At 39.3% G+C, this 24,526-nt stretch overlaps 1 protein-coding gene across 1 annotated transcript in view; it reads right to left on the bottom strand.

The window, feature by feature from the left end:
• The window catches only part of NEB (nebulin), a 277,224-nt gene that overhangs the window by 121,225 nt on the left and 131,473 nt on the right, over nt 1-24,526 (bottom strand). The window contains 17 exon segments of the mRNA XM_032636744.1: nt 403-507; nt 984-1,187; nt 1,477-1,788; nt 10,244-10,351; nt 10,440-10,544; nt 10,818-11,021; nt 11,476-11,787; nt 13,428-13,535; nt 16,582-16,686; nt 17,166-17,369; nt 17,659-17,970; nt 19,047-19,154; nt 19,243-19,347; nt 19,621-19,824; nt 20,278-20,589; nt 20,934-21,041; nt 22,896-23,000. Of these exon segments, the coding sequence (XP_032492635.1) occupies nt 403-507; nt 984-1,187; nt 1,477-1,788; nt 10,244-10,351; nt 10,440-10,544; nt 10,818-11,021; nt 11,476-11,787; nt 13,428-13,535; nt 16,582-16,686; nt 17,166-17,369; nt 17,659-17,970; nt 19,047-19,154; nt 19,243-19,347; nt 19,621-19,824; nt 20,278-20,589; nt 20,934-21,041; nt 22,896-23,000 (3,021 nt within the window).

Raw genomic sequence — 24,526 nt, 5'->3', positions numbered from 1 at the left:
AATCTTGTACATTAAAAATCTTAAATTTTGACCCTAGAGTACAATTTAGGATAAATAAGTCATATGTGGCAAATACATTTAGCACAGCTATGTAGCATAAGGAGGAGATAAACGTACTTTGGTCTATTGCTAATTTCTTAAATTAATAAAAGAGGAAGGTCTAATTAATCTTCTGGTTACTGCTTAAATCATTCATTCTTATAACTTGCACTTCCGAAATGATAATATGTGTTACTTGAAGACTGATGTTTAGGTAAGTGAGAAATGAAAGAGTTGGTATTCACACGGAGCAAGAAAAGACATTCTTTACAAAGTTGTCATTTAGTATTATATCACCATGGAATGGATTAACTGAAATATGAAACACCATGCAAATGTCATAGAATTAGCATCTGCTCCCACCTGACTGTAGTTGATTTTGTTCACTCTTGCCAGCGTAATTTCTGGTGTATCTGGTGCGATGTGGATCTGGGTCTTGTCTTTGTCCCAGGCTTCCGTGTATAAACGCTAGCAAGGAAAATATAAAATGTCATCAGGAAAAAACTTCAGTGTATTGTTAATCGAAACTTCAAGGCCACAAGAACTTTATAAAGAGAAATAACAAAAGGTTACGTATTTTATACACATTATGTATTTTACACGTATCTTCAAGTAAAGTAACCAGTTCACAGTAAAACAGATATGTATGAGTGCCTTCTGATACTCTGAGTTGTATGTTAACAAAAGGAAATTTAGAATATCCTTTATGCAGAGATGATTTTCCATAAACATGTACCATTTTATCAAAACCATGAAATAACTACTGAAGTAAATGTTAAAATATAAATGACATAGACATTAGGTAGACAGATATGGATAGATATAGATAGATAACAGACAGATACCTTTTGTTGCTCTATTTCTTTCTTCTCCTGATCATGCTTCTTTTCCTTTGGTTTAGCTTTAGGAGTCCTACCTTGGTTCTCTGAACTCTGAAGCCTCACCTTGTTCATAGTGATGGCGTTGTTCTTGGCCAACACTTGTTCCAGAGAATCAGTCACACTGGTAAACCTGAATTTGTCTGGAGGCTGGCGATAGATTTTATCACTCAGAATTTCAGTTGCCCTTTTGCATTGTTCCACATCCAAAGAGCCAATGGGAACCCAGCCGATGCCTCTCAGCCATTGGAGATCTGCCTTGTACATATTCTGTTGATACAAATAGCCAATAAATATTTATCTCTGGTTTGGGAAAACATTTTCATCAGAAGGATATGAAATAAAGTAAGAACACTCTTGAAAACGTAGTTTGGTGGACAGGCAGGGTATCAGACAATATTCCTTTTCGGTCTGGAGGGTTTGACACTTAACACTCACAGGAAAAGAAGAAGTGTTATGCCCCACTTGCAGGGGCTGGTGAGTTTGGCGCCACTTATCCAAGGGGTGTTAATTCACTGATTTCCCACCTTTGCACGGCATTATGATCCTCAGTACTCACGTCGCTCTGGAGGTCATAGGCGTGCCGAGCGTGCATGACATCGTTCTGGTCGGGCAGGCACGTCCACTGGTGCAGGTAGTTCTTGTAGTCTATGTCACTGACCAAAGTCTGGCACTTCTTGGCCAGCACCACCCCCAGCATGTCCACTGGGCTGCTGAACTTGGTCTTCCACTTCTCAAAGTCTTTCTTGTACTCCCGGTCACTCTGGATCTTGGCCACATGCATGGACCACATCATCTTGGGGTCGTCATGTATAGCTCGGGCACCAATGTGATGGCCAAGCTGCTTACGATAATCTTCTTTGTATTTGAACTTGAAGAAGAAAAATACTGATAGTCACCTAGTATAACTTTTAGTATAAAATGATTAGTAGGCTCAGATTTTCCTATTCATTAAAAACATGTTTCCCCCCGAATATATAAATAATATGTGTGACTGCATCTTGTAAACCATTTAGAAAATAAGGCTTGTATATGTATACAAAAAAGAAAATAGGCCCCTGCGCCTGGCCAGACCCCACGTCGCCCTGCGCTCAGCCATTGTGCGCCCTCGTGTGTTCAGCCTCCGCAGTGCCCTGGGTGCTGCTCTAGATGGGGGTGGCAGTCAGCATGTCACCGCTGGGTGGCCTCGTGCATGCACCGTCGGGCCCCAGGGAGCACAGGTTAAAGATGAAGGAACTAAGACCCAGAAAAGTGAACTCATATATTCAGAAGCTCTCTGTTTGAAGATTACACAAGCTTTGTTGTCACCAGATTGCAAATAAACTTATTTTAAAAATAAATGAGGAAAATAAATAAATAAATAAATGAGGGGAGACCTTCAAGATGGCGGAGAAGTAAGACGTGGAGATCACCTTCCTCCCCACAAATACATCAGAAATGCATCTACATGTGCAACAACTCCTACAGAACACCTTCTGAATGCTGGCAGAAGACCTCAGACTTCCCCAAAGGCAAGAAACTCCCCACGTAGTTGGGTAGGGCAAAAGAAAAAAGAAAAAACAGAGACAAAAGAATAGGGACGGGACCTGCACGTCTGGGAGGGAGCTGTGAAGGAGATAAAGTTTCCACAAACCAGGAAGCCCCTTCACTGGAGGAGACGGGGTTGGCGGGGGGGAAGCTCTGGAGCCACGGAGGAGAGCACAGCAACAGGGGTGCAGAGGTCAAAGTGGAGAGATTCCCGCACCGAGGATCGGTGCTGACCAGCACTCAAGCCTGAGAGGCTTGTCTCTCACCCGCTGGGACGGGTCGGGGCTGGGAGCTGAGGCTCGGGCTTCGGAAGTCACATCTCAGGGAGAGGATTGGGGTTGTCTGCGTGAGCGGAGCCTAAAGGGGGCTAGTGCACTACAGCTAGCTGGGAGGGAGTCCCGGAAAAAATCAGGACCTGCCTAAGAGGCAACAGACCATTGTTTTGGTGCACGAGGTGAGGGAATTCAGAGCACTGCCTAAATGAGCTCCAAAGACAGGCAGGAGCCATGGCTATCAGTGCAGACACCAGAGATGGGCATGAAATGCTAAGGATGCTGCTGAAGCCACCAAGAACCCTGTGTGCAAGCACAGGTCACTATCCACACCTCCCTTCCAGGGAGCCTGTGCAGCCCGCCACTGCCAGGGTCCCGTGATCCAGGGACAACTTCCCCGGGAGAACACATGGCACGCCTCAGACGGTTGCCACGTTACACTGCCCTCTGCCGCTACAGGCTCACCCCGCATCCGTACCCCTCCCTCCCCCGGCCTGAGTGAGCCAGAGGCCCCTGATCAGCTGCTACTTTAACCCCGTCCTGTCTGAGCGAAGAACAGACACCCTCAGGCAACCTACACACAGAGGCGGGGCCAAATCCAAAGCTGAACCCCAGGAGCTATGCTAACGAAGAAGAGAAAGGGAAATCTCTCCCAGCAGGCTCAGGAGCAGCGGATTAAATCTCCACAATTAACTTGATGTACCCTGCATCTGTGGAATACCTGAATAGACAAAGAATCACCCCAAAATTGAGGCAGTGGACTTTGGGAGCAATGATATATATATTTTTTTTCCTTTTTCTCTTTTTGTAAGTGTGTGTGTGTACACTTCTTTGTGTGATTTTGTCTGTAGAGCGTTGTTTTTACCATTTGTCCTAGGATTCTGTCTATCCGTTTTTTGTTGTTTTTAGTGCTTGTTATAAGTGGTGGATTTGTTTCTTGGTTTTGGTTGCTCTCTTTTTCTTTCTTTTTTATTACTTTTAAATTTCTAAAAATTATTTTTTATTTTAATAACTTCCTTCTCTTTTCTTTTTTTGTCGCTTTTCTTCTGAGCCGTGTGGCTGACAGGGCCTTGGTGTTCTGGCCAGGTGTCAGGCCTGTGCCTCTGAGGTGGGAGAGGTGAGTTCAGGACACTGATCCACCAGAGACCTCCCGACTCCACGTAATATCAAGTAGCAAAAGCTCTCCCAGAGATCTCCATGTCAACGCTAAGACCCAGCTCCACACAACGACCAGCAAGTTACAATGCTGGACACCCTATGCCAAACAACTAGCAAGACAGGAACACAACCCCACCCATTAGCAGAGAGGCTGCCTAAAATCATAACAAGGTCACAGACACCCCAAAACACACCACCAAACACAGCCCTGCCCACCAGAAAGACAAGATCCAGCCTCATCCACCAGAACACAGGCACTAGTCCCCTCCACCAGGAAGCCTACACAACCCACTGAACGAACCTTAGCCACTGAGGACAGACACCAAAAACAACGGGAACTACGAACCTGCAGCCTGCGAAAAAGACACCCCAAACACAGTAAGTTAAGCAAAATGAGAAGACAGAGAAACACACAGCAGATGAAGGAGCAAGGTAAAAACCCACCAGACCAAACAAATGAAGAGGAAATAGGCAGTCTGCCTGAAAAGGAATGCAGAGTAATGATAGGAAAGATGATCCAAAATCCTGGAAATAGAATGGAGAAAATACAAGAAATTTTTAACAAGGACCTAGAAGAACAAAGGGGCAAACAAACAATGATGAATAACACAATAAATGAAATTTAAAATTCTCTAGAAGGAATCCATAGCAGAATAACTGAGGTAGGAGAACAGATAAGTGACCCAGAAGATAAAAGAGTGGAAATAACTACTGCAGAGCAGAATAAAGAAAAAAGAATGAAAACAATTGTGACAGTCTCAGAGACCTCTGGGACAACATTAAATGCACCAACATTCAAATTATAGGGTTGAAGAAGAAAGAGACTGAGAAAATATTTGAAGAGATTATAGTTGAAAAATTCCCTAATATGGGAAAGGAAATAGTTAATCAAGTCCAGAAGCACAGAGAGCCCCATACAGGATAAATCCAAGGAGAAACAGGCCAAGTCACATATTAATCAAATTATCAAAAATTAAATGCAAAGAAAAAATATTAAAAGCAGCAATGGAAAAGCAACAAATAACATACAAGGGAATCTCCATAAACTTAACAGCTGATCTTTCTACAGAAACTCTGCAAGCCAGAAGGGAGTGGCAGGACATATTTAAAGTGATGAAAGGGAAAAAAGTACAACCAAGATTACTCTACCCAGCGAGGATTTCATTCAGATTTGACAGAGAAATTAAAACCTTTACAGACAAGCAAAAGCTAAGAGAATTCAGCACCACCAAACCAGCTTTACAACAAATGCTAAAGGAACTTCTCTAGGCAGGAAACACAAGAGAAGAAAAAGACGTACAAAAACAAACCCAAAATAACTAAGAAAATGGTAATAGGAACATACATATTGATAATTACCTTAGATGTAAATGGATGAAATGCTCCAACCAAAAGATATATACTGGCTGAATGGATACAAAAACAAGACCCATATATATGCTATCTACAAGAGACCCACTTCAGACCTAAGGACACATACAGACTGAAAGTGAGGGGATGCAAAAACATATTCCATGCAAATGGAAATCTAAAGAAAGCGGGAGTAGCAATTCTCATATCAGACAAAATAGATTTTAAAATAAAGACTATTACAAGAGACAAAAAGGACACTACATAATGATCAAGGGATCAATCCAAGAAGAAGATATAACAATTGTAAATATTTATGCACCCAACATAGGAGCACCTCAACACATAAGGCAAATGCTAACAGCCATTAAAGGGGAAATTGACAGTAACACAATCATAGTAGGGGACTTTAACACCCCACTTTCACCAATGGACAAATCATCCAAAATGAAAATAAATAAGGAAACACAAGCTTTAAATGATACATTAAACAAGATGGACTTAATTGATATTCATAGGACATTCCATCCAAAAACAACAGAATACACATTTTTCTCTAGTGCTCATGGAACATTCCCCAGGATAGATCATATCTTGGGTCACAAATCAAACCATGGTAAATTTAAGAAAATTGAAATCATATCAAGTATCTCTTCCAACCACAACGCTATGAGACTAGATATCAATTACAAGAAAAATTCTGTAAAAAATACAAACACATGGAGGCTAAACAATACAGTTCTTATTAACTAAGAGATCATTGAAGAAATCAAAGAGGAAATCAAAAAATACCTAGAAATAAATGACAATGAAAATAAGATGACCCAAAACCTATGGGATGCAGCAAAAGCAGTTCTAAGAGGAAAGTTTATAGCAATAAAATCCTACCTCAAGAAACAAGAAACATCTCAAATAAACAACCTAACCTTACACGTAAAGCAATTAGAGAAAGAACAAAAAAACCCCCAAAGTTAGCAGAAGGAAAGAAATCATAAAGATCAGATCACAATTAATGGAAAAAGAAATGAAGGAAATGAGCAAAGATCAACAAAACTAAAATCTGGCTCTTCGAGACAATAAACAAAATCGATAAACCATTAGCCAGACTCATCAAGAATAAAAAGCAGAAGACTCATACAAGAGAATTAGAAATGAAAAAGGATAAGTAACAACTGATACTGCAGAAATGCCAAGGATCATGAGAGACTACTACAAGCAACTATAGGCCAATAAAATGGACAACCTGGAAGAAATGGACAAATTCTTAGAAAAGCACAAACTTCTGAGACTGAACCTGCAAAAAAAAGAAAATATAAACAGACCAATCACAAGCACTGAAATTGAGACTGTGATTAAAAATCTTCCAACAAACAAAAGCCCAGGACCAGATGGCTTCACAGGCAAATTCTATACAAACATTTAGAGAAGAGCTAACACCCATCCTTCTCAAACTCTTCCAAAATATAGCAGAGGGAGGAACACTCCCAAACTCATTGTACGAGGCCACCAACACCCTGATACCAAAACCAGAAAAAGATGTCACAAAAAAGAAAACTACAGGCCAATATCACTGATGAACATATATGCAGAAATCCTCAACAATATACTAGCAAAGAGAATCCAACAGCACATTAAAAGTCTCATACACCACAATCAAGTGGGGTTTATCCCAGGAATGCAAGGATTTTTCAATATACACAAATCAATGGGATACACCATATTAACAGACTGAAGGAGAAAAACCATATAATCATCTCAAATAGATGCAGAAAAAGCTATCGACAAAATTCAACACCAATTTATGATAAAAACCCTCCAGAAAGTTGGCAAACAGGGAACTTACCTCCACATAATAAAGGCCATATATGACAAACCCACTGCCAAAATTGTTCTCAATGGTGAAAAACTGAAATCATTTCCACTAAGATCAGGAACAAGACAATGTTGCTCACTCTCACCACTATTATTCCACATAGTTTTGGAAGTTTTAGCCATAGCAATTAGAAAAGAAAAGGAATGCAAATTGGAAAAGAAGAAGTAAAGCTTTCACTCTTTCCAGATGACATGATACTATACACAGAGAATCCTAAAGACGCTACCAGAAAACTACCAGAGTTAATCAATGAATTTGGTAAAGTACCAGGATACAAAATTAACGCACAGAAATCTCTTGCATTCCTATACACTAATGCTGAAAAATCTGCAAGAGAAATTAAGGAAACACTCCCATTTACCATTGCAACAAAAAGAATAAAATACCTAGGAATAAACTTACCTAAGGAAACAAAAGACCTGTATGCAGAAAACTATAAGACACTGATGAAAGAAATTAAAGATGATACAAACAGATGGAGAGATATACCATGTTCTTGGATTGGAAGAATCAACATTATGAAAATGATTATACTACCCAAAGCAATCTACAGTTTCAATGCAATCCCTATCAAACTACCAATGGCATTTTTCACAGAACTAGAACAAAACGTTTCACAATTTTTATGGAAACACAAAAGACCTAGAATAGCCGAAGCAATCTTGAGAAAGAAAAACGGTGCTGGAGGAATCAGGCTCCTGGACTTCAGGGTATACTACAAAGCTACAGTAAGTAAGACAGTATGGTACTGGCACAAAAACAGAAATATAGATCAATGTAAGAGGATAGAAAGCCCAGAGATAAACCCACGCTCATATGGTCACCTTATTTGTGATAAAGGAGGCAAGAATATACAATGCAGAAAAAAGACAGCCTCTTCAATAAGTGGTGCTGGGAAAACTGGACAGCTACATAGAAAAGAATGAAAGTAGAACACTCCCTAACACCATACACAAAAGTAAATTCAAAATGGATTAAAGATCTAAATGTAAGGCCAAACACTATAAAACTCTTAGAGGAAAATATAGGCAGAACACCATATGACATAAATCATAGCAAGATCCTTTTTAACCCACCTCTTAGAGAAATGGAAATGAAAACAAAAATAAACAAATGGGACCTAATGAAACGTAAAAGCTTTGGCATAGCAAAGGAAACAATAAACAAGACGAAACGACAACCCTCAGAATGGGAGAAAATATTTGCAAATGACAAAGGATTCATCTCCAAAATTTACAAGCAGCTCATGCAGCTCAATATCAAAAAAACAACCAATCCAAAAATGGGCAGAAGACTTAAATAGACACTTTTCCAAAGAAGATATCCAGATTGCCAACAAACACATGAAAGGATGCTCAACATCACTAATCATTAGAGAAATGCAAATCAAAACTACAATGAGGTATCACCTCACACCAGTCAGAATGGCCATCATAAAAAAATCTACAAACAATAAATGTGGAGAGGGTGTGGAAAAAAGGAAACCCTCTTGCACTGTTGGTGGGAATGTAAATTGATACAGCCACTATGGAGAACAGTATGGAGGTTCCTTAAAAAACTAAAAATAGAACTACCATACGATCCAGCAATCCCACTACTGGGCATATACCCTGAGAAAACCATAATTTAAAAAGAGGCATGTACCACAATGTTCACTGCCGCTCCATTTACAATAGCCAGGGCATGGAAGCACCCTAAGTGTCCATCGACAGACGAATGGATAAAGAAGATGTGGCACATATGTACAATGGAATATTACTCAGCCATAAAAAGAAATGAAATTGAGTTATTTGTTGTGAGGTGGATGGACCTAGAGTATGTCATACAGAGTGAAGTGAGTCAGAAAGAGAAAAACAAATACCATATGCTAACACATATATATGGAATCTAAAAAAAAAAAAACTGGTTATGAAGAACCTAGGGGCAGGACAGGAATAAAGACGCAGATGTAGAAAACAGACTTGAGGACACAGGGAGGGGAAGGGTAAGCTGGGACAAAGTGAGAGAATAGCACTGACATATTTACACTACCAAATGTAAAACAGACAGCTAGTGGGAAGCAGTCACATAGCACAGGGAGATCAGCTCAGTGCTTAGTAACCACCTAGAGGGGTGGGATAGGTAGGGTGGAAGGGAGACGCAAGAGGGACGAGATATGGTGATATATGTATACCTGATTCACTTTGTTATAAAGCAGAAAGTAAAACACCACTGTAAAGCAATTATACTCCAATAAAGATGTTAAAAAAATAATAAATAAATAAAAAGGAAAAAAGGAAATAAAAACTAAGACATTATTCTGCCATTCAGTGATAACCGCTGATGAAAACGGCTTTGTGTGTGTGTGTGTCAGAAAGAGAGAGAGAGAGAATAAAATTAGGAGTCATACTGTATATGGGTTTGTATCTGCTTATTTCAGTTATTATATAAGCATTTTCCTGTGTCATTATATATTCCCTACAAACATGAATTTTAATGACAGCAGGTATTCCATTATATTGGTATATATTAATACTTTTAACCATTCTGTGATCATTGAACATTTATTTTTAAAGTATGACAGTTGCTTCCCATATTTTGGATATAAAGGGAAAATATGCTTTTGACTTCACAGACAAAAGAAATAGAAGGACAAACATTTCTAGAAATGTGAGCAAACCCATATTTTGAAATAAGTGAGTATCTGCAGCCAATCACAGGATGCAGAGATAAACACATGGTGCGCATGAATGGTTGGACTTTAAATAGAATAATGTGTCCATTCCTTCAGCCCTTACAGGTCCATTGGTTTACAGGGAATGAATGGGCTGGGTTTGGAAGGGATCCTATGATGAGCTCAATTGTATATAAGTACACATCATGTGGAAAAGCCAAAAGGCTGTCTCTGAGCTATAGTCAAGTAGCCAGTGCTTTTGTTCAGCAGGGAACAGACAGTATTTTGAAATGCATGTTGCTGTGGACTCAGTCGTACCTAGAAGTTAACCTTTATGTTGAGAGTTTTATTACCATTATTTTAAACTATTTACTTACAAAAAACTGTTAGCTAGAACCTTAACTTCATAGCTTACTTGCTCTACTACATATCTTTGAGAGAGAAAGAAATCTTTGAGCCAAAGCTGAGCAAAGAACTCTACAGGTGCACTTACTTCACTTGCAATGTCTCTGGAGGCCTTGGCCATCCTGATGGGAATGGCATCTATCCGCATATCATAGCCTTTCTTCTTGGCTTCTTCTAGGCCAAGTTTATAGTGTTTCTGAAATAGACATAAATCATCGTAAGTTTGATATATAAAGTGCAGTGCAAGAAAAAAATATAACATGCACCATGAATACATTGCTTACCTCACTGTAGTTTATTGTGTTTTGTTTAGCAAGTAAAACTTCAGGGGTGTCTGGCATAATGTGGACAGTGGTTTTATCTTTATCCCAAGCTTCTGTATAGAGATGCTGAAAGAAACAAAAAAAGGATGTGACTAGTACAGGCCAGTGATGAATCTGGTTCTTAATGAGAGTAAAGAGAGCCCACTCTGTGAGTCAGTCCTTGTGACACCTTTACGTCTAGGTGTCTCATATCAGTAAGAAGCACAACACTTACTTAAAAACCACTTTAATACCAAGCAAAATAATTGAATGTGATTCTTCTTTTATCAAAACAGATTTCAGTGTTTACATACACACATACAAAAATTGATACCCCGCTCAAGTAAAAAAAGGACTTACGTGGTTCATGGTAATAGCGTTGTTTTTTGCCAAAACCATTGGGATGGAATCCATAAGGCTGGAAAATGTGAATTTATCTGGGTGCTGACGGTAAACGTGGTCACTCAAAATCTGGGTAGCTCTCTTGTTCCTCTCATCCTCAAGAGAGCCACTAGGAAACCAGCCAATGCCTTTGAGCCACTGAAGGTCGGCCTTGTACAAATTCTGAAATTGTAAGTGATAAACCACTAAACATCAGCATAATGATATGCCTTAAAGAAATAAAAATTTGAATTACAATACATTGTATTATATTATATATTTCAATGCTTGGATTCTTGGGAAATTTAAAAATTTTGCTATGTCTTGTGAATCCACCCAATATTCAGATTAGAAACCTATTTTGAAAAACATTTTAAACAGAACATAGAGAATGACCCAACTCTACTAGATCAATAATCTAGAGGTTTCCATCAAAGCAATCGGTGCTTTGCTGGTTCTTTCTTTATGGAAATAATGATGCTCTCAGATGTCTGTGTGACTGGATAGAGAGTGGGCATTAGTCCAGGGAGGTAGAACTCAGTTGTATAAACTCAACTCCCTCATTTTGGGGGAAACTGGGATACTTAGGAAATCAGACATGGTGTTTTTGTTGGCCAAAGGAAAATCTTATACTCACATCACTCTGGAGGTCATAGGCTTGTCGAGCATGGGTGACATCACTCTGGTCAGGCAGGCAGGTCCACTGGTGCAGGTAGTTCTTGTAGTCTATGTCACTGACCAAGGCCTGGCACTTCTTGGCCTGCACCACCCCCAGCATGTCCACTGGGCTGCTGAACTTGGTCTTCCACTTCTCAAAGTCCTTCTTGTACTCCCTGTCACTCTGGATCTTGGCCACATGCATGGACCACATCATCTTCGGGTCATCTTTCACGTCCCGGGCTCCAATGTGATGGCCAAGCTGCTTGCGGTAACCATCTTTGTATTTGTACTGAGATGAAAATGCACAAATTAGATTTTTATTTTAAGCCCATAGAGGTCACAAGCCTGTACAAAATCATCTTGCTTATATCACTGTTGTACGTTGTCTTTTGCTAATAAGCACTAACTCAAGGCAATATCCTACCTTTCCCCTAGAAGCTTATAGAGGTAATAAAATAGATGGAATTCATATAATTGTAGTGTATACCCCAAATCACCTAATGGCCTGGTAACAAGGAATAGTTCTGGGGGCAGCAATGCACACAGCGGAGAGGTCAATGTGGACCAAGGACTTGGAGAAATGGGTTAGGCACTAAAAGTACATCAGAAAAGAAATGCACTTGGTGACAAGATGTGTTTTAATAAGTAGTAAAATGCGTGTCTGGCTCCTTTGAGGATGAAGTCAAGGTCCAAGGCTACTTGCAGTAGCAACAGAAGAGAATTTCCTGTTTCATACTGGATTCAGGCATTCAGTGGTGGTGGCAAATTTTGGCATCATTTTGGAAAACTGGTTATACTAGGAAGCTGACCTAGCAGCCCAGTTGCTTAGAGCATGCCCCTAATGAAGTCACGGGTTCTCATCTCTCATGGACCAACAGTGTTGTTATTATTCCATGTCCAAAGACGTTGTCCTGGAATCTGAGCCAATTATCCAAAATACATGCTTCTAGTCTCAAGATAACTGAGTGAGAAAGTATAAACGAGTCAGCAGAGGCAATATAGTACAGTGGGAAGGAATCAGGTTGATTGGAGTTTTCACTCCATCACCTACTAAGAGTTTGATTTTAGACAAGTTGCTTAGCAACCCATAAAACAGGGATAATCACAATCTTACATCCTAGCGTAATTATGAAAAATAAGTGACATAATGCATATAACATTCTTAGCACAGATTTCTCACACTTCTTGGTTATTATTATTTTGTTATATATTATTACTGGTATAAAATCCATTTGTAGGAAAGGTAAACATACGTAAACTAAAGTGAGTCACTAATATGATCTTCCAAAATAAAGTGGCAGCGTATTAACCATATTCCCAAATAGTGGGTCCTTGATTTTTAGAGCAGTGGTCTGTTCCACAAGAATTCCCTGAGGTACCAGGAAAGGATGATGGCTTTATTCTGGGAGTCACAAGCCACAAGCCAGGAGCTAGTGTTAAGGGTGCAAGTTTGGGCTAGTCTGGCACTGATCAACTGCCTTCTTTTCATGATTTTACAAGGATGAATTGTAATGGCAAGTGTCATATGCATTATTTGAATATTGTATATTAAAATGCTATATAAAGCTAGGCCCTGATTCTCACTGGGAGAACTTCAGTTTATGAGTCACACTTTCTATAAGCACTGTGACAATTTTTATATAAGCATCTCCAAGCCTGCAGCTACACTCTAACAAATTCCACATGAATGGATCTTTCTCTGTTCTTGGTGGATCCGCTTTCACTGAAGATACTGTGACTTAGTGGTTATAAAAACTTTTTTGTAAACATCAAATTTTTCATTTCCCTCAAAACCAGGTTTTTGAAAACCCTACACAAATACATCAGGATATATTTCCAAAGGGACAGGAAAATTCTTTTAGAAGATTTAGTTCAGTGAAAATGTCACTTCAGACTGACCACATACTAGGAGTAAAACTGACAACTCACATCACTGATGATGTCCCTGGAGGCCTTGGCTGCCACAATCGGTATGGCATCACTTCGTAAGTCGTAGCCTTTCTTCTTTGCTTCTTCGTTGGCGAGTTTATACAGACTCTAAATTGGGGCAAAAAAAACAAATCAGTTACATGTTGAACGTTCATATCCAAAAACGACAGACGACTAAAATAATTCACCAAGTTCTAAGCACGGGTAGGTGGCCTGTAATAATGTCACTTTTGAGAGTCCTAAGCTTTCTGCGGTTTTGGCTGAAGTTGAGACTTAAACATGATACCTATATGGAATATGGCACCTTTGCTTTTTATTTTAAAAACTTATGTTACATTAAACCATATACAGATATTATTCATGGTTTTAAAACTTTAGTTACAACAATGAATCCGTTTTTGGAAAGAACTGGAAAAAATTAAGCTGAAACTCATGGGCCTAAGGTGGCAAAATGTGGACAGAAGGGAAACTCATTTGATCCACATTTATTCTGCACTGACTCTGTGCCATGACTGTGCTTGGTACTTGGGAAACAAAGATGAATATGAGGCCTCTCCCATCTTCAGGGTTTCTGGGAGAACTGATGGAAAGACTGATAACCTGCAGAACAAGCTGCCAAAAAGTCAGACCATGAAAGGTGCTTTAACCATATTATTAAGAAAGAGCTCCACGGGACTTCCCTGGTGACGCAGCGGACAAGACTCCACGGTCCCAATGCAGGGGGCCTGGGTTTGATCCCTGGTCAGGGAACTAGATCCCACATGCATTGCGCAACTAAGAGTTTGCATGCCACAGCTGGGGTGCCTGCATGCTGCTACTAAGAAGCCAGAGAGCTGCAACTAAGGAGCCCTGGGGCTGCAGCTGGGGAGCCTGACTGCCACAACTAAGGAGCCCACGAGCCATGGCTGGGGAGCCCACCTGTCACAACTAAGACCCCACGCACCAAACAGATACATAAATAAGTAAATAGTTTTTTTAAAAAAGATGGAATTTTTTTTAAAAAATAAGAACGAGCTCTAGGAAGGAGTAATTTATTCTGAATTGAAAATCAGGAAGTTTCCTCAGAGGGCATGACCTTGGCATTGGATCCTGAGTGATAAATATGGTTTCAATAGACTGAGATGGTGGTCGAGGGCAGAGGAACTTCCATGAATCAAAGTACGGGGCAGTGAAAGTGCAGGGGTGTCAAGCAGTGGCGGTGGGGGGGGGGGGGGCCAGTGCCAGAGGAAGTGGCAGGACAGAACTGAAAAGAATCGGGAGTCGGGCTATGAAGGCCTGGTGCTAAGATAACTTTGTCCTTACTTCTATAGGAAAAGGGAAACCAACAACAATCTTTGAGGAACAGTGACATCATCAAATCTGCATTGTATCTTCCTACCCTAAATGAGAAAGAAACACAATAGAAATGAACTAAGCTGAAAGAGAAAGTCAGAGAAAGCAGACCAGACGGGTTAGGCAATCGGTTCAGGCATTCTTCCTGGGCCTCTTCAAACCAGGGGCAACATACAACATCTCTGAGCTTTTGCAGCAAAGACAGAGTTAACAGTTCCAGAAATGCTGAGTGGCTAGTTACAGGGACCCTTTGTCTCTCAAAATATCTGCTCATATAGCACACGCTTTCCTGTAACACTATGGGACCTATAGTGCACGTGTAGCTGAAAATTCACTTATTTTTGATTTGAGAGTGGAACTTGACAATTTTAGTTTGGGGTGACAATTAAGAGCTAGTTATATAAGCATTAAAATTATAGTTTGCACCCCTGAAAAATAAAATGACTTAAGGTGGTGGCTAGTCAATCTAAATTCTCTCAGTTATATTCTGCAGAAGAGTAACACGCTATTGATTTATGCTGTCAAAGAAACAATATTTTCCTTGCTGGTAGCACAAAGCTGGAAGAAATAACTAATACATCATCTGACAGAATCTTAGAGTCACAAAAATCTCCACAGGCTTAAACCAATAGGCTCATTCTAAGAAAAAAATGCAGAGAGATAAATGTCAATCTTTGAACTGAGATTTAAGTTGAAAAATGTATAAATACAAGATAGAGGAAACCTAGTTTAAGCCCATGTAAGTTGTCTTAGGGTTTTGGTTGCGCCCAAGTCCCACGCACACCAGCAGTGACATAGCCCCAAGGAGCCCCAAGGCACAGAGTGCAGAAATGGAGGATAAATGTCCAGAAGAGGAAATGCAATGTCGACTGTACCCTACACTAGTCATTCCTCACTCGCAGGACTTTGTTTGGTTCTGAGAGTCACATTCCAGCAGGGATGTCATGTGAGGAATGCCCAGGAGCTTGGGATGCTTGGATTATAAAGAGAACCTGGGGTGAAGTGGCAGCGCAGGCACACAGTGCCTATGGAGTTGGCACAGTTTGGTTCTGCATGGTCTTAGAGGATTATGTGGGTCTACAGAGAGAAACCATTGACCCAATACATGAAAAGCATCTTCTAAAGGAACTTTCCAGAACAAATAGGTTGATTTATGAGATTTATAAGCACCTCGTCACTGAGAACACGTAAGCGAAGGCAGGATGACGACCTATTGGGCGGGGACTCCTGCGCTAGAGGAGACTGACCTCTCAGCCTAAACATCTGTGCTTCTGATATGGGGGCACACGGCTCTATGCTCACAGAAAGTGAACAGGAAATGGGCTTGCTAATATATTTATATATTGACAGATCCTCTCTGTATCTGTCTGTCTGTCTCTAAGTGTTATTTGAATGTACTGTGATTTTAATCCTTGACTTAAATCTTGTACATTAAAAATCTTAAATTTTGACCCTAGAGTACAATTTAGGATAAATAAGTCATATGTGGCAAATACATTTAGCACAGCTATGTAGCATAAGGAGGAGATAAACGTACTTTGGTCTATTGCTAATTTCTTAAATTAATAAAAGAGGAAGGTCTAATTAATCTTCTGGTTACTGCTTAAATCATTCATCCTTATAACTTGCACTTCCGAAATGATAATATGTGTTACTTGAAGACTGATGTTTAGGTAAGTGAGAAATGAAAGAGTTGGTATTCACACGGAGCAAGAAAAGACATTCTTTACAAAGTTGTCATTTAGTATTACATCACCATGGAATGGATTAACTGAAATATGAAACACCATGCAAATGTCATAGAATTAGCATCTGCTCCCACCTGACTGTAGTTGATTTTGTTCACTCTTGCCAGCGTAATTTCTGGTGTATCTGGTGCGATGTGGATCTGGGTCTTGTCTTTGTCCCAGGCTTCCGTGTATAAACGCTAGCAAGGAAAATATAAAATGTCATCAGGAAAAAACTTCAGTGTATTGTTAATCGAAACTTCAAGGCCACAAGAACTTTATAAAGAGAAATAACAAAAGGTTACGTATTTTATACACATTATGTATTTTACACGTATCTTCAAGTAAAGTAACCAGTTCACAGTAAAACAGATATGTATGAGTGCCTTCTGATACTCTGAGTTGTATGTTAACAAAAGGAAATTTAGAATATCCTTTATGCAGAGATGATTTTCCATAAACATGTACCATTTTATCAAAACCATGAAATAACTACTGAAGTAAATGTTAAAATATAAATGACATAGACATTAGGTAGACAGATATGGATAGATATAGATAGATAACAGATATATTTTGTTGCTCACTGCTCTATTTCTTTCTTCTCCTGATCATGCTTCTTTTCCTTTGGTTTAGCATTAGGAGTCCTACCTTGGTTCTCTGAACTCTGAAGCCTCACCTTGTTCATAGTGATGGCGTTGTTCTTGGCCAACACTTGTTCCAGAGAATCAGTCACACTGGTAAACCTGAATTTGTCTGGAGGCTGGCGATAGATTTTATCACTCAGAATTTCAGTTGCCCTTTTGCATTGTTCCACATCCAAAGAGCCAATGGGAACCCAGCCGATGCCTCTCAGCCATTGGAGATCTGCCTTGTACATATTCTGTTGATACAAATAGCCAATAAATATTTATCTCTGGTTTGGGAAAACATTTTCATCAGAAGGATATGAAATAAAGTAAGAACACTCTTGAAAACGTAGTTTGGTGGACAGGCAGGGTATCAGACAATATTCCTTTTCGGTCTGGAGGGTTTGACACTTAACACTCACAGGAAAAGAAGAAGTGTTATGCCCCACTTGCAGGGGCTGGTGAGTTTGGCGCCACTTATCCAAGGGGTGTTAATTCACTGATTTCCCACCTTTGCACGGCATTATGATCCTCAGTACTCACGTCGCTCTGGAGGTCATAGGCGTGCCGAGCGTGCATGACATCGTTCTGGTCGGGCAGGCACGTCCACTGGTGCAGGTAGTTCTTGTAGTCTATGTCACTGACCAAAGTCTGGCACTTCTTGGCCAGCACCACCCCCAGCATGTCCACTGGGCTGCTGAACTTGGTCTTCCACTTCTCAAAGTCTTTCTTGTACTCCCGGTCACTCTGGATCTTGGCCACATGCATGGACCACATCATCTTGGGGTCATCACGTATCGCTCGGGCACCAATGTGATGGCCAAGTTGCTTACGATAACCTTCTTTGTATTTGAACTTGAAGAAGAAAAATACCGATAGTCACCTAGTATAACTTTTAGTATAAAGTGATTAGTAGGCTCAGATTTTCCTATTCATTAAAAACATGTTTCCCCCCGAATATATAAATAATATGTGTGTCTGCATCTTGTTAACCATTTAGAAAATAAAGCTTGTATATGTATACAGAAAAGAAAATAAAAATTAAGACATTATTCTGCCATTCAGTGATAACCGCTGATGAAAACGGCTTTGTGTGTGTGTGTGTGTGTGTGTGTGTGTGTGTGTGTGTGTGTGTGAGAGAGAGAGAGAGAAAGATTAAAATTAGGAGTCATACTGTATATGGGTTTGTATCTGTTTATTTCAGTTATTATATAAGCATTTTCCTGTGTCATTATATATTCCCAACAAACATGAATTTTAATGACAGCAGGTATTCCATTATATTGGTATATATTAATACTTTTAACCATTCTGTGATCGTTGAACATTTATTTTTAAAGTATGACAGTTGCTTCCCATATTTTGGATATAAAGGGAAAATATGCTTTTGACTTCACAGACAAAAGAAATAGAAGGACAAACATTTCTAGAAATGTGAGCAAACCCATATTTTGAAATAAGTGAGTATCTGCAGCCAATCACAGGATGCAGAGATAAACACATGGTGCGCATGAATGGTTGGACTTTAAATAGAATAATGTGTCCATTCCTTCAGCCCTTACAGGTCCATTGGTTTACAGGGAATGAATGGGCTGGGTTTGGAAGGGATCCTATGATGAGCTCAATTGTATATAAGTACACATCATGTGGAAAAGCCAAAAGGCTGTCTCTGAGCTATAGTCAAGTAGCCAGTGCTTTTGTTCAGCAGGGAACAGACAGTATTTTGAAATGCATGTTGCTGTGGACTCAGTCGTACCTAGAAGTTAACCTTTATGTTGAGAGTTTTATTACCATTATTTTAAACTATTTACTTACAAAAAACTGTTAGCTAGAACCTTAACTTCATAGCTTACTTGCTCTACTACATATCTTTGAGAGAGAAAGAAATCTTTGAGCCAAAGCTGAGCAAAGAACTCTACAGGTGCACTTACTTCACTTGCAATGTCTCTGGAGGCCTTGGCCATCCTGATGGGAATGGCATCTATCCGCATATCATAGCCTTTCTTCTTGGCTTCTTCTAGGCCAAGTTTATAGTGTTTCTGAAATAGACATAAATCATCGTAAGTTTGATATATAAAGTGCAGTGCAAGAAAAAAATATAACATGCACCATGAATACATTGCTTACCTCACTGTAGTTTATTGTGTTTTGTTTAGCAAGTAAAACTTCAGGGGTGTCTGGCATAATGTGGACAGTGGTTTTATCTTTATCCCAAGCTTCTGTATAGAGATGCTGAAAGAAACAAAAAAAGGATGTGACTAGTACAGGCCAGTGATGAATCTGGTTCTTAATGAGAGTAAAGAGAGCCCACTCTGTGAGTCAGTCCTTGTGACACCTTTACGTCTAGGTGTCTCATATCAGTAAGAAGCACAACACTTACTTAAAAACCACTTTAATACCAAGCAAAATAATTGAATGTGATTCTTCTTTTATCAAAACAGATTTCAGTGTTTACATACACACATACAAAAATTGATACCCCGCTCAAGTAAAAAAAGGACTTACGTGGTTCATGGTAATAGCGTTGTTTTTTGCCAAAACCATTGGGATGGAATCCATAAGGCTGGAAAATGTGAATTTATCTGGGTGCTGACGGTAAACGTGGTCACTCAAAATCTGGGTAGCTCTCTTGTTCCTCTCATCCTCAAGAGAGCCACTAGGAAACCAGCCAATGCCTTTGAGCCACTGAAGGTCGGCCTTGTACAAATTCTGAAATTGTAAGTGATAAACCACTAAACATCAGCATAATGATATGCCTTAAAGAAATAAAAATTTGAATTACAATACATTGTATTATATTATATATTTCAATGCTTGGATTCTTGGGAAATTTAAAAATTTTGCTATGTCTTGTGAATCCACCCAATATTCAGATTAGAAACCTATTTTGAAAAACATTTTAAACAGAACATAGAGAATGACCCAACTCTACTAGATCAATAATCTAGAGGTTTCCATCAAAGCAATCGGTGCTTTGCTGGTTCTTTCTTTATGGAAATAATGATGCTCTCAGATGTCTGTGTGACTGGATAGAGAGTGGGCATTAGTCCAGGGAGGTAGAACTCAGTTGTATAAACTCAACTCCCCTCATTTTGGGGGAACTGGGATACTTAGGAAATCAGACATGGTGTTTTGTTGGCCAAAGGAAAATCTTATACTCACATCACTCTGGAGGTCATAGGCTTGTCGAGCATGGGTGACATCACTCTGGTCAGGCAGGCAGGTCCACTGGTGCAGGTAGTTCTTGTAGTCTATGTCACTGACCAAGGCCTGGCACTTCTTGGCCTGCACCACCCCCAGCATGTCCACTGGGCTGCTGAACTTGGTCTTCCACTTCTCAAAGTCCTTCTTGTACTCCCTGTCACTCTGGATCTTGGCCACATGCATGGACCACATCATCTTCGGGTCATCTTTCACATCCCGGGCTCCAATGTGATGGCCAAGCTGCTTGCGAAAAGCTTCCTTGTACTTGTACTAAAGGGAAAAAAAAGAAATCATGTCTTATTCTTTTTAAGATTAACTTATATTACTATCTTTGTGGCAAATTACAAAGAACATATATTCCAAATATCACCAAGGGTAGAGAGCCACAGATTTCAGGGTTTTTTGATAGTAAAGATTATAGGCTAAATCCTACAAATCCCATACATAATAAATGCATCCTTGAATTTATCCTCATCTCACACTGCGTCCCTGGGATCATTTCACTGTGTTTTAATTTGTTACTTGGAGGACTGTGTTCAACTTAATCTTAAATTGAGACTGCTCTGAAGTGAAAATTGCAATCGAATCAATACAAACAAGGGAGAAAGTCTTACTTCGCTGGCAATTTCTCGGGATGCTTTTGCTGCTTTGAGTGGTATGGCATCAACGGGAAGATCGTAACCTTTTTTCTTCAGCTCCTCATAACCCATTCGGTAGTGTTTCTGTTAAGAGATGAAAATCACTTTGAAAAAAGCTATTTTCCATAAACATCTGCATCATAATGAATCCAACGTGCTAAATATTTTAAGAGCTCATGAGGATAGTACAATATGTGCTCTAGAATACTCAAATGTAATTGGAAATTATGCTCATTGATTGCTGATGATCCTGTTTTAAACTTGAAAGCTCTTCAATTACTTAGATCAATAAAATTAAATGTCATCTCTTCCCAAATGTTTATGAGAATGAGACAGATAGAAGTAAATTGGTAGAGACATGAAATGAAATTATCATTTAGGTGCTGTTTTCCAATTAACTTTGAATGTTTCATTAGAAGTTTTTGTTAGAAAAGAGCAATGCCTTTTTTAAAAAAATTTATTTAATTAATTTATTTTTGGCTGCGTTTGGGTCTTTGTTGCTGCGCACAGGCTTTCTCTAGTCGCAGCGAGCGGGGGCTACTCTTCATTGCAGTGCGTGGGCTTCTCATTGTGGTGGCTTCTCTTATTGCGGAGCATGGGCTCTAGGTGCGCGGGGCTTCAGTCATTGTGGCATGCGGGCTCAGTAGTTGTGGCTCACGGGCTCTAGAGCGCAGACTTGGTAGTTGTGGCGCATGGGCTCAGTTGCTCCTTGGCATGTGGGATCCTTCTGGACCAGGGCTTGAACCATGTCCCCGGCATTAGCAGGTGGATTCCCAACCACTGCACCACCAGGGAAGCCCAAGAGCAATGCCTTTTCCCATCTAACACCTCTAGTGGGGGAAAATCACACCTAACGGACTACGTAGCTAACACATTGTGAAACAAAGTCTATTTCACAATATAGGGCTGTCCAAAAGTAGGATACACATTTTTAGGTAAGAAACAAAGTCCTTCATAATTTTTAAAATGTAAGATTTTAAAATGAGGAAAGTTTAAATATTGAATTAAAAAGCTTAAGTGAAATAATGTGCTTCTTCAGATTTGTTACATAATTAAATAATTGAGAATCTAATTTAATGCACTTCATTTAGAAACCAGATTGTTTAAAGTGCCTACTGATCTTGGATTTATTTTTATATTTTAGTCCTTTGTGTCATTACTCTAGTAAATTATTTAAGCTAAAGTGTTTGTATTAGAATTTAGAACTTGTCTTTAAAATATTAATTTTTACATCCATTATTTTCAGGAGATTATGCCATGATGACAATAAAAATGAAATTATCCTGCATGAGTTTTTTTTTTTTTTGGTGCATGAATTTTTTGTGTGTGTGCAAGAGTTTTTTATGCTCACTCATTTAAATTTTATTGAATTTCATGTATGTCAGGCACTATACTAGCTAAGCACTGCAGATCAAATATGAATTGTCTCTGCTCCCAAGAAGTTCTTATCCACATAGGGAAGAGCTATACAAACCATTATGTTATAACAACATGTGTAATAATGGACTATAATGAACAGAGAGCACATCCTTCCAACTCTATCTGACATAGGGAGTGCCAATTATTTGGATGTTCAGGCTTAAAACCACTAAATGAGGACTCTATGTCACTTGTAGTTTGTTAATTAACATGATTCAAGTATTCAAAATAAATTCCAAATAAATTCACTGCCTTAGACGCAATTAAAAGGAGCTTTCTGGGGACTTCCCTGGTGGCGCAGTGGTTGGGACTCCACGCTCCTAATGCAGGGGGCCCAGGTTCGATCCCTGGTCGGGGAACTAGATCCCACATGCATGCCGCAACTAAGAGTTCACATGCCACAACTAAGGAGCCCTCCTGCTGCAACTAAGACCCAGTGCAACCAAATAAAAAAAAATATTTTAAAAAATAAAAATAAAATGAGCTTTCTGAAAACACATGCTGAATTTGGAAACTTACATCACTTGTATTGATTAAGTTTGCTTTAGCCAGAATAATGCCAGGTGTATCAGGCATGATGTGGATTTGAGTCTTGTCCTTGTCCCAAGCTTCTCTATAAAGTCTCTAAAATGAGAAATAAGTGTTTTTCAGTGGTGCTATAAGACTAGTGAGTGACATAGTTAACTTCAAACAGTATTACTGATTCATCTAAATTAAGCATCACAATAGCATAAGCAGATAACATAAGCAGAGAATAGATATAGTATTTTTTGACCCATCTGAGACATAACTGCCTTCAAAAATATAGATTATGGATTACCTTTTCAAAGTTACAACTAACCTGTCTGTAAGAAATCAACCCAAGTATTTAAAGCCTTTGCCAACATCATCAAATGGAGCAGCAGTTCTCCACCTGTTGGATTGTAAAAGTCTCCCTCGGTGTTTAACTGGGGGACAGCCCTTATCTTCTGAAAAGATGACATATTCAGGGTATGTCTATATATTAAGCAGTCTCATTTCCTATGTGGTTTATTATATGGTTATACCTCATAATTACTTGGGAGGATTAGGATTCCCCCAAAGGATTTTGTATGAGATTTATCAAAGCCTCTTTTATGTCTTGGGGTCATCATCCGTCTTTCTTCAACAGAAGACAGAGGGACCCAAACAAAAATCTCATTGATATATTAAAAATAGGGGGTGAAAGTCTGATGAAAAACTTTGTTTACATTGTCAGAGAATCTTCCCACAAGATACTTATCAATTACAAAGGACAAAATAGTAACCAGACAGTGGAGAAAGCTGGCGACACCATTTCACCCAAGTAATCAAAGTTAAAATGATCAGTAATGGGACAGATTGATACTATGTGCCTATATGGAGGAGGATGCAACATGTGCTATCCTGCCAAAAATACAAAACCTGAATCTAATCATGAGGAAACACTAGACAAAACCAAATTTAGGGAGGTTCTACAAAACAACTGGCCTGTGCTCTTCACAAATGTCAAGGACTTGGAAGACAAAGAAGTAAGGAACCAGTTCAGATTAAAGGAGACTAAAGACATGACAAGTAAATTCAACGTGTGGTCTTGGATTGGATCCTGGGTCAGAAAAGATTTTTTACTTTCTATAAAGGACACTTGTGGTAAAATTGAGCAAATTCTGTAGACTAGTGTTATTTAAACACTACTTTCCTGATTTTGATCATTGCACTGTGGTTATCTAAGAGAATGTTCTTATTTTCAGGAAATACACATCTAGGGATAGAGTGGCATCAGGAAGCAACTTATACACATACACATACATATATACACACACACACACACACACACACAGAGCTAAGAGAAAGAGGTGGGAGGGAAGAAAGAAAAAGGCAAAAGTGACAAAATGCTAATAATTGTGGAATCTGGGTGAAAAGATATATATACGTATAAAGATGCACGTAAATTATTTGTACTATTTTCAACTTTTCTGTATACCTGAAATTATTTCAATATAAAAAGATTTTAAAGTCTCATTGGTTCCTTGGACTTATCAATTTCCCTTTGAGGTGTGCAGTGTGGGGTGTGAGGGGTTGGCACTTTTCTCCTTCCTGAACATTCTTACTATGGTCCATGTAACCCAGAGGAGCCAATTAAAGACATTCAG

This window comes from Phocoena sinus, chromosome 7 (genome assembly GCF_008692025.1).
Source record: "Phocoena sinus isolate mPhoSin1 chromosome 7, mPhoSin1.pri, whole genome shotgun sequence".
In the NCBI taxonomy this organism is placed as follows: domain Eukaryota; kingdom Metazoa; phylum Chordata; class Mammalia; order Artiodactyla; family Phocoenidae; genus Phocoena; species Phocoena sinus.
This window is presented reverse-complemented; position numbering and strand designations above follow the sequence as displayed.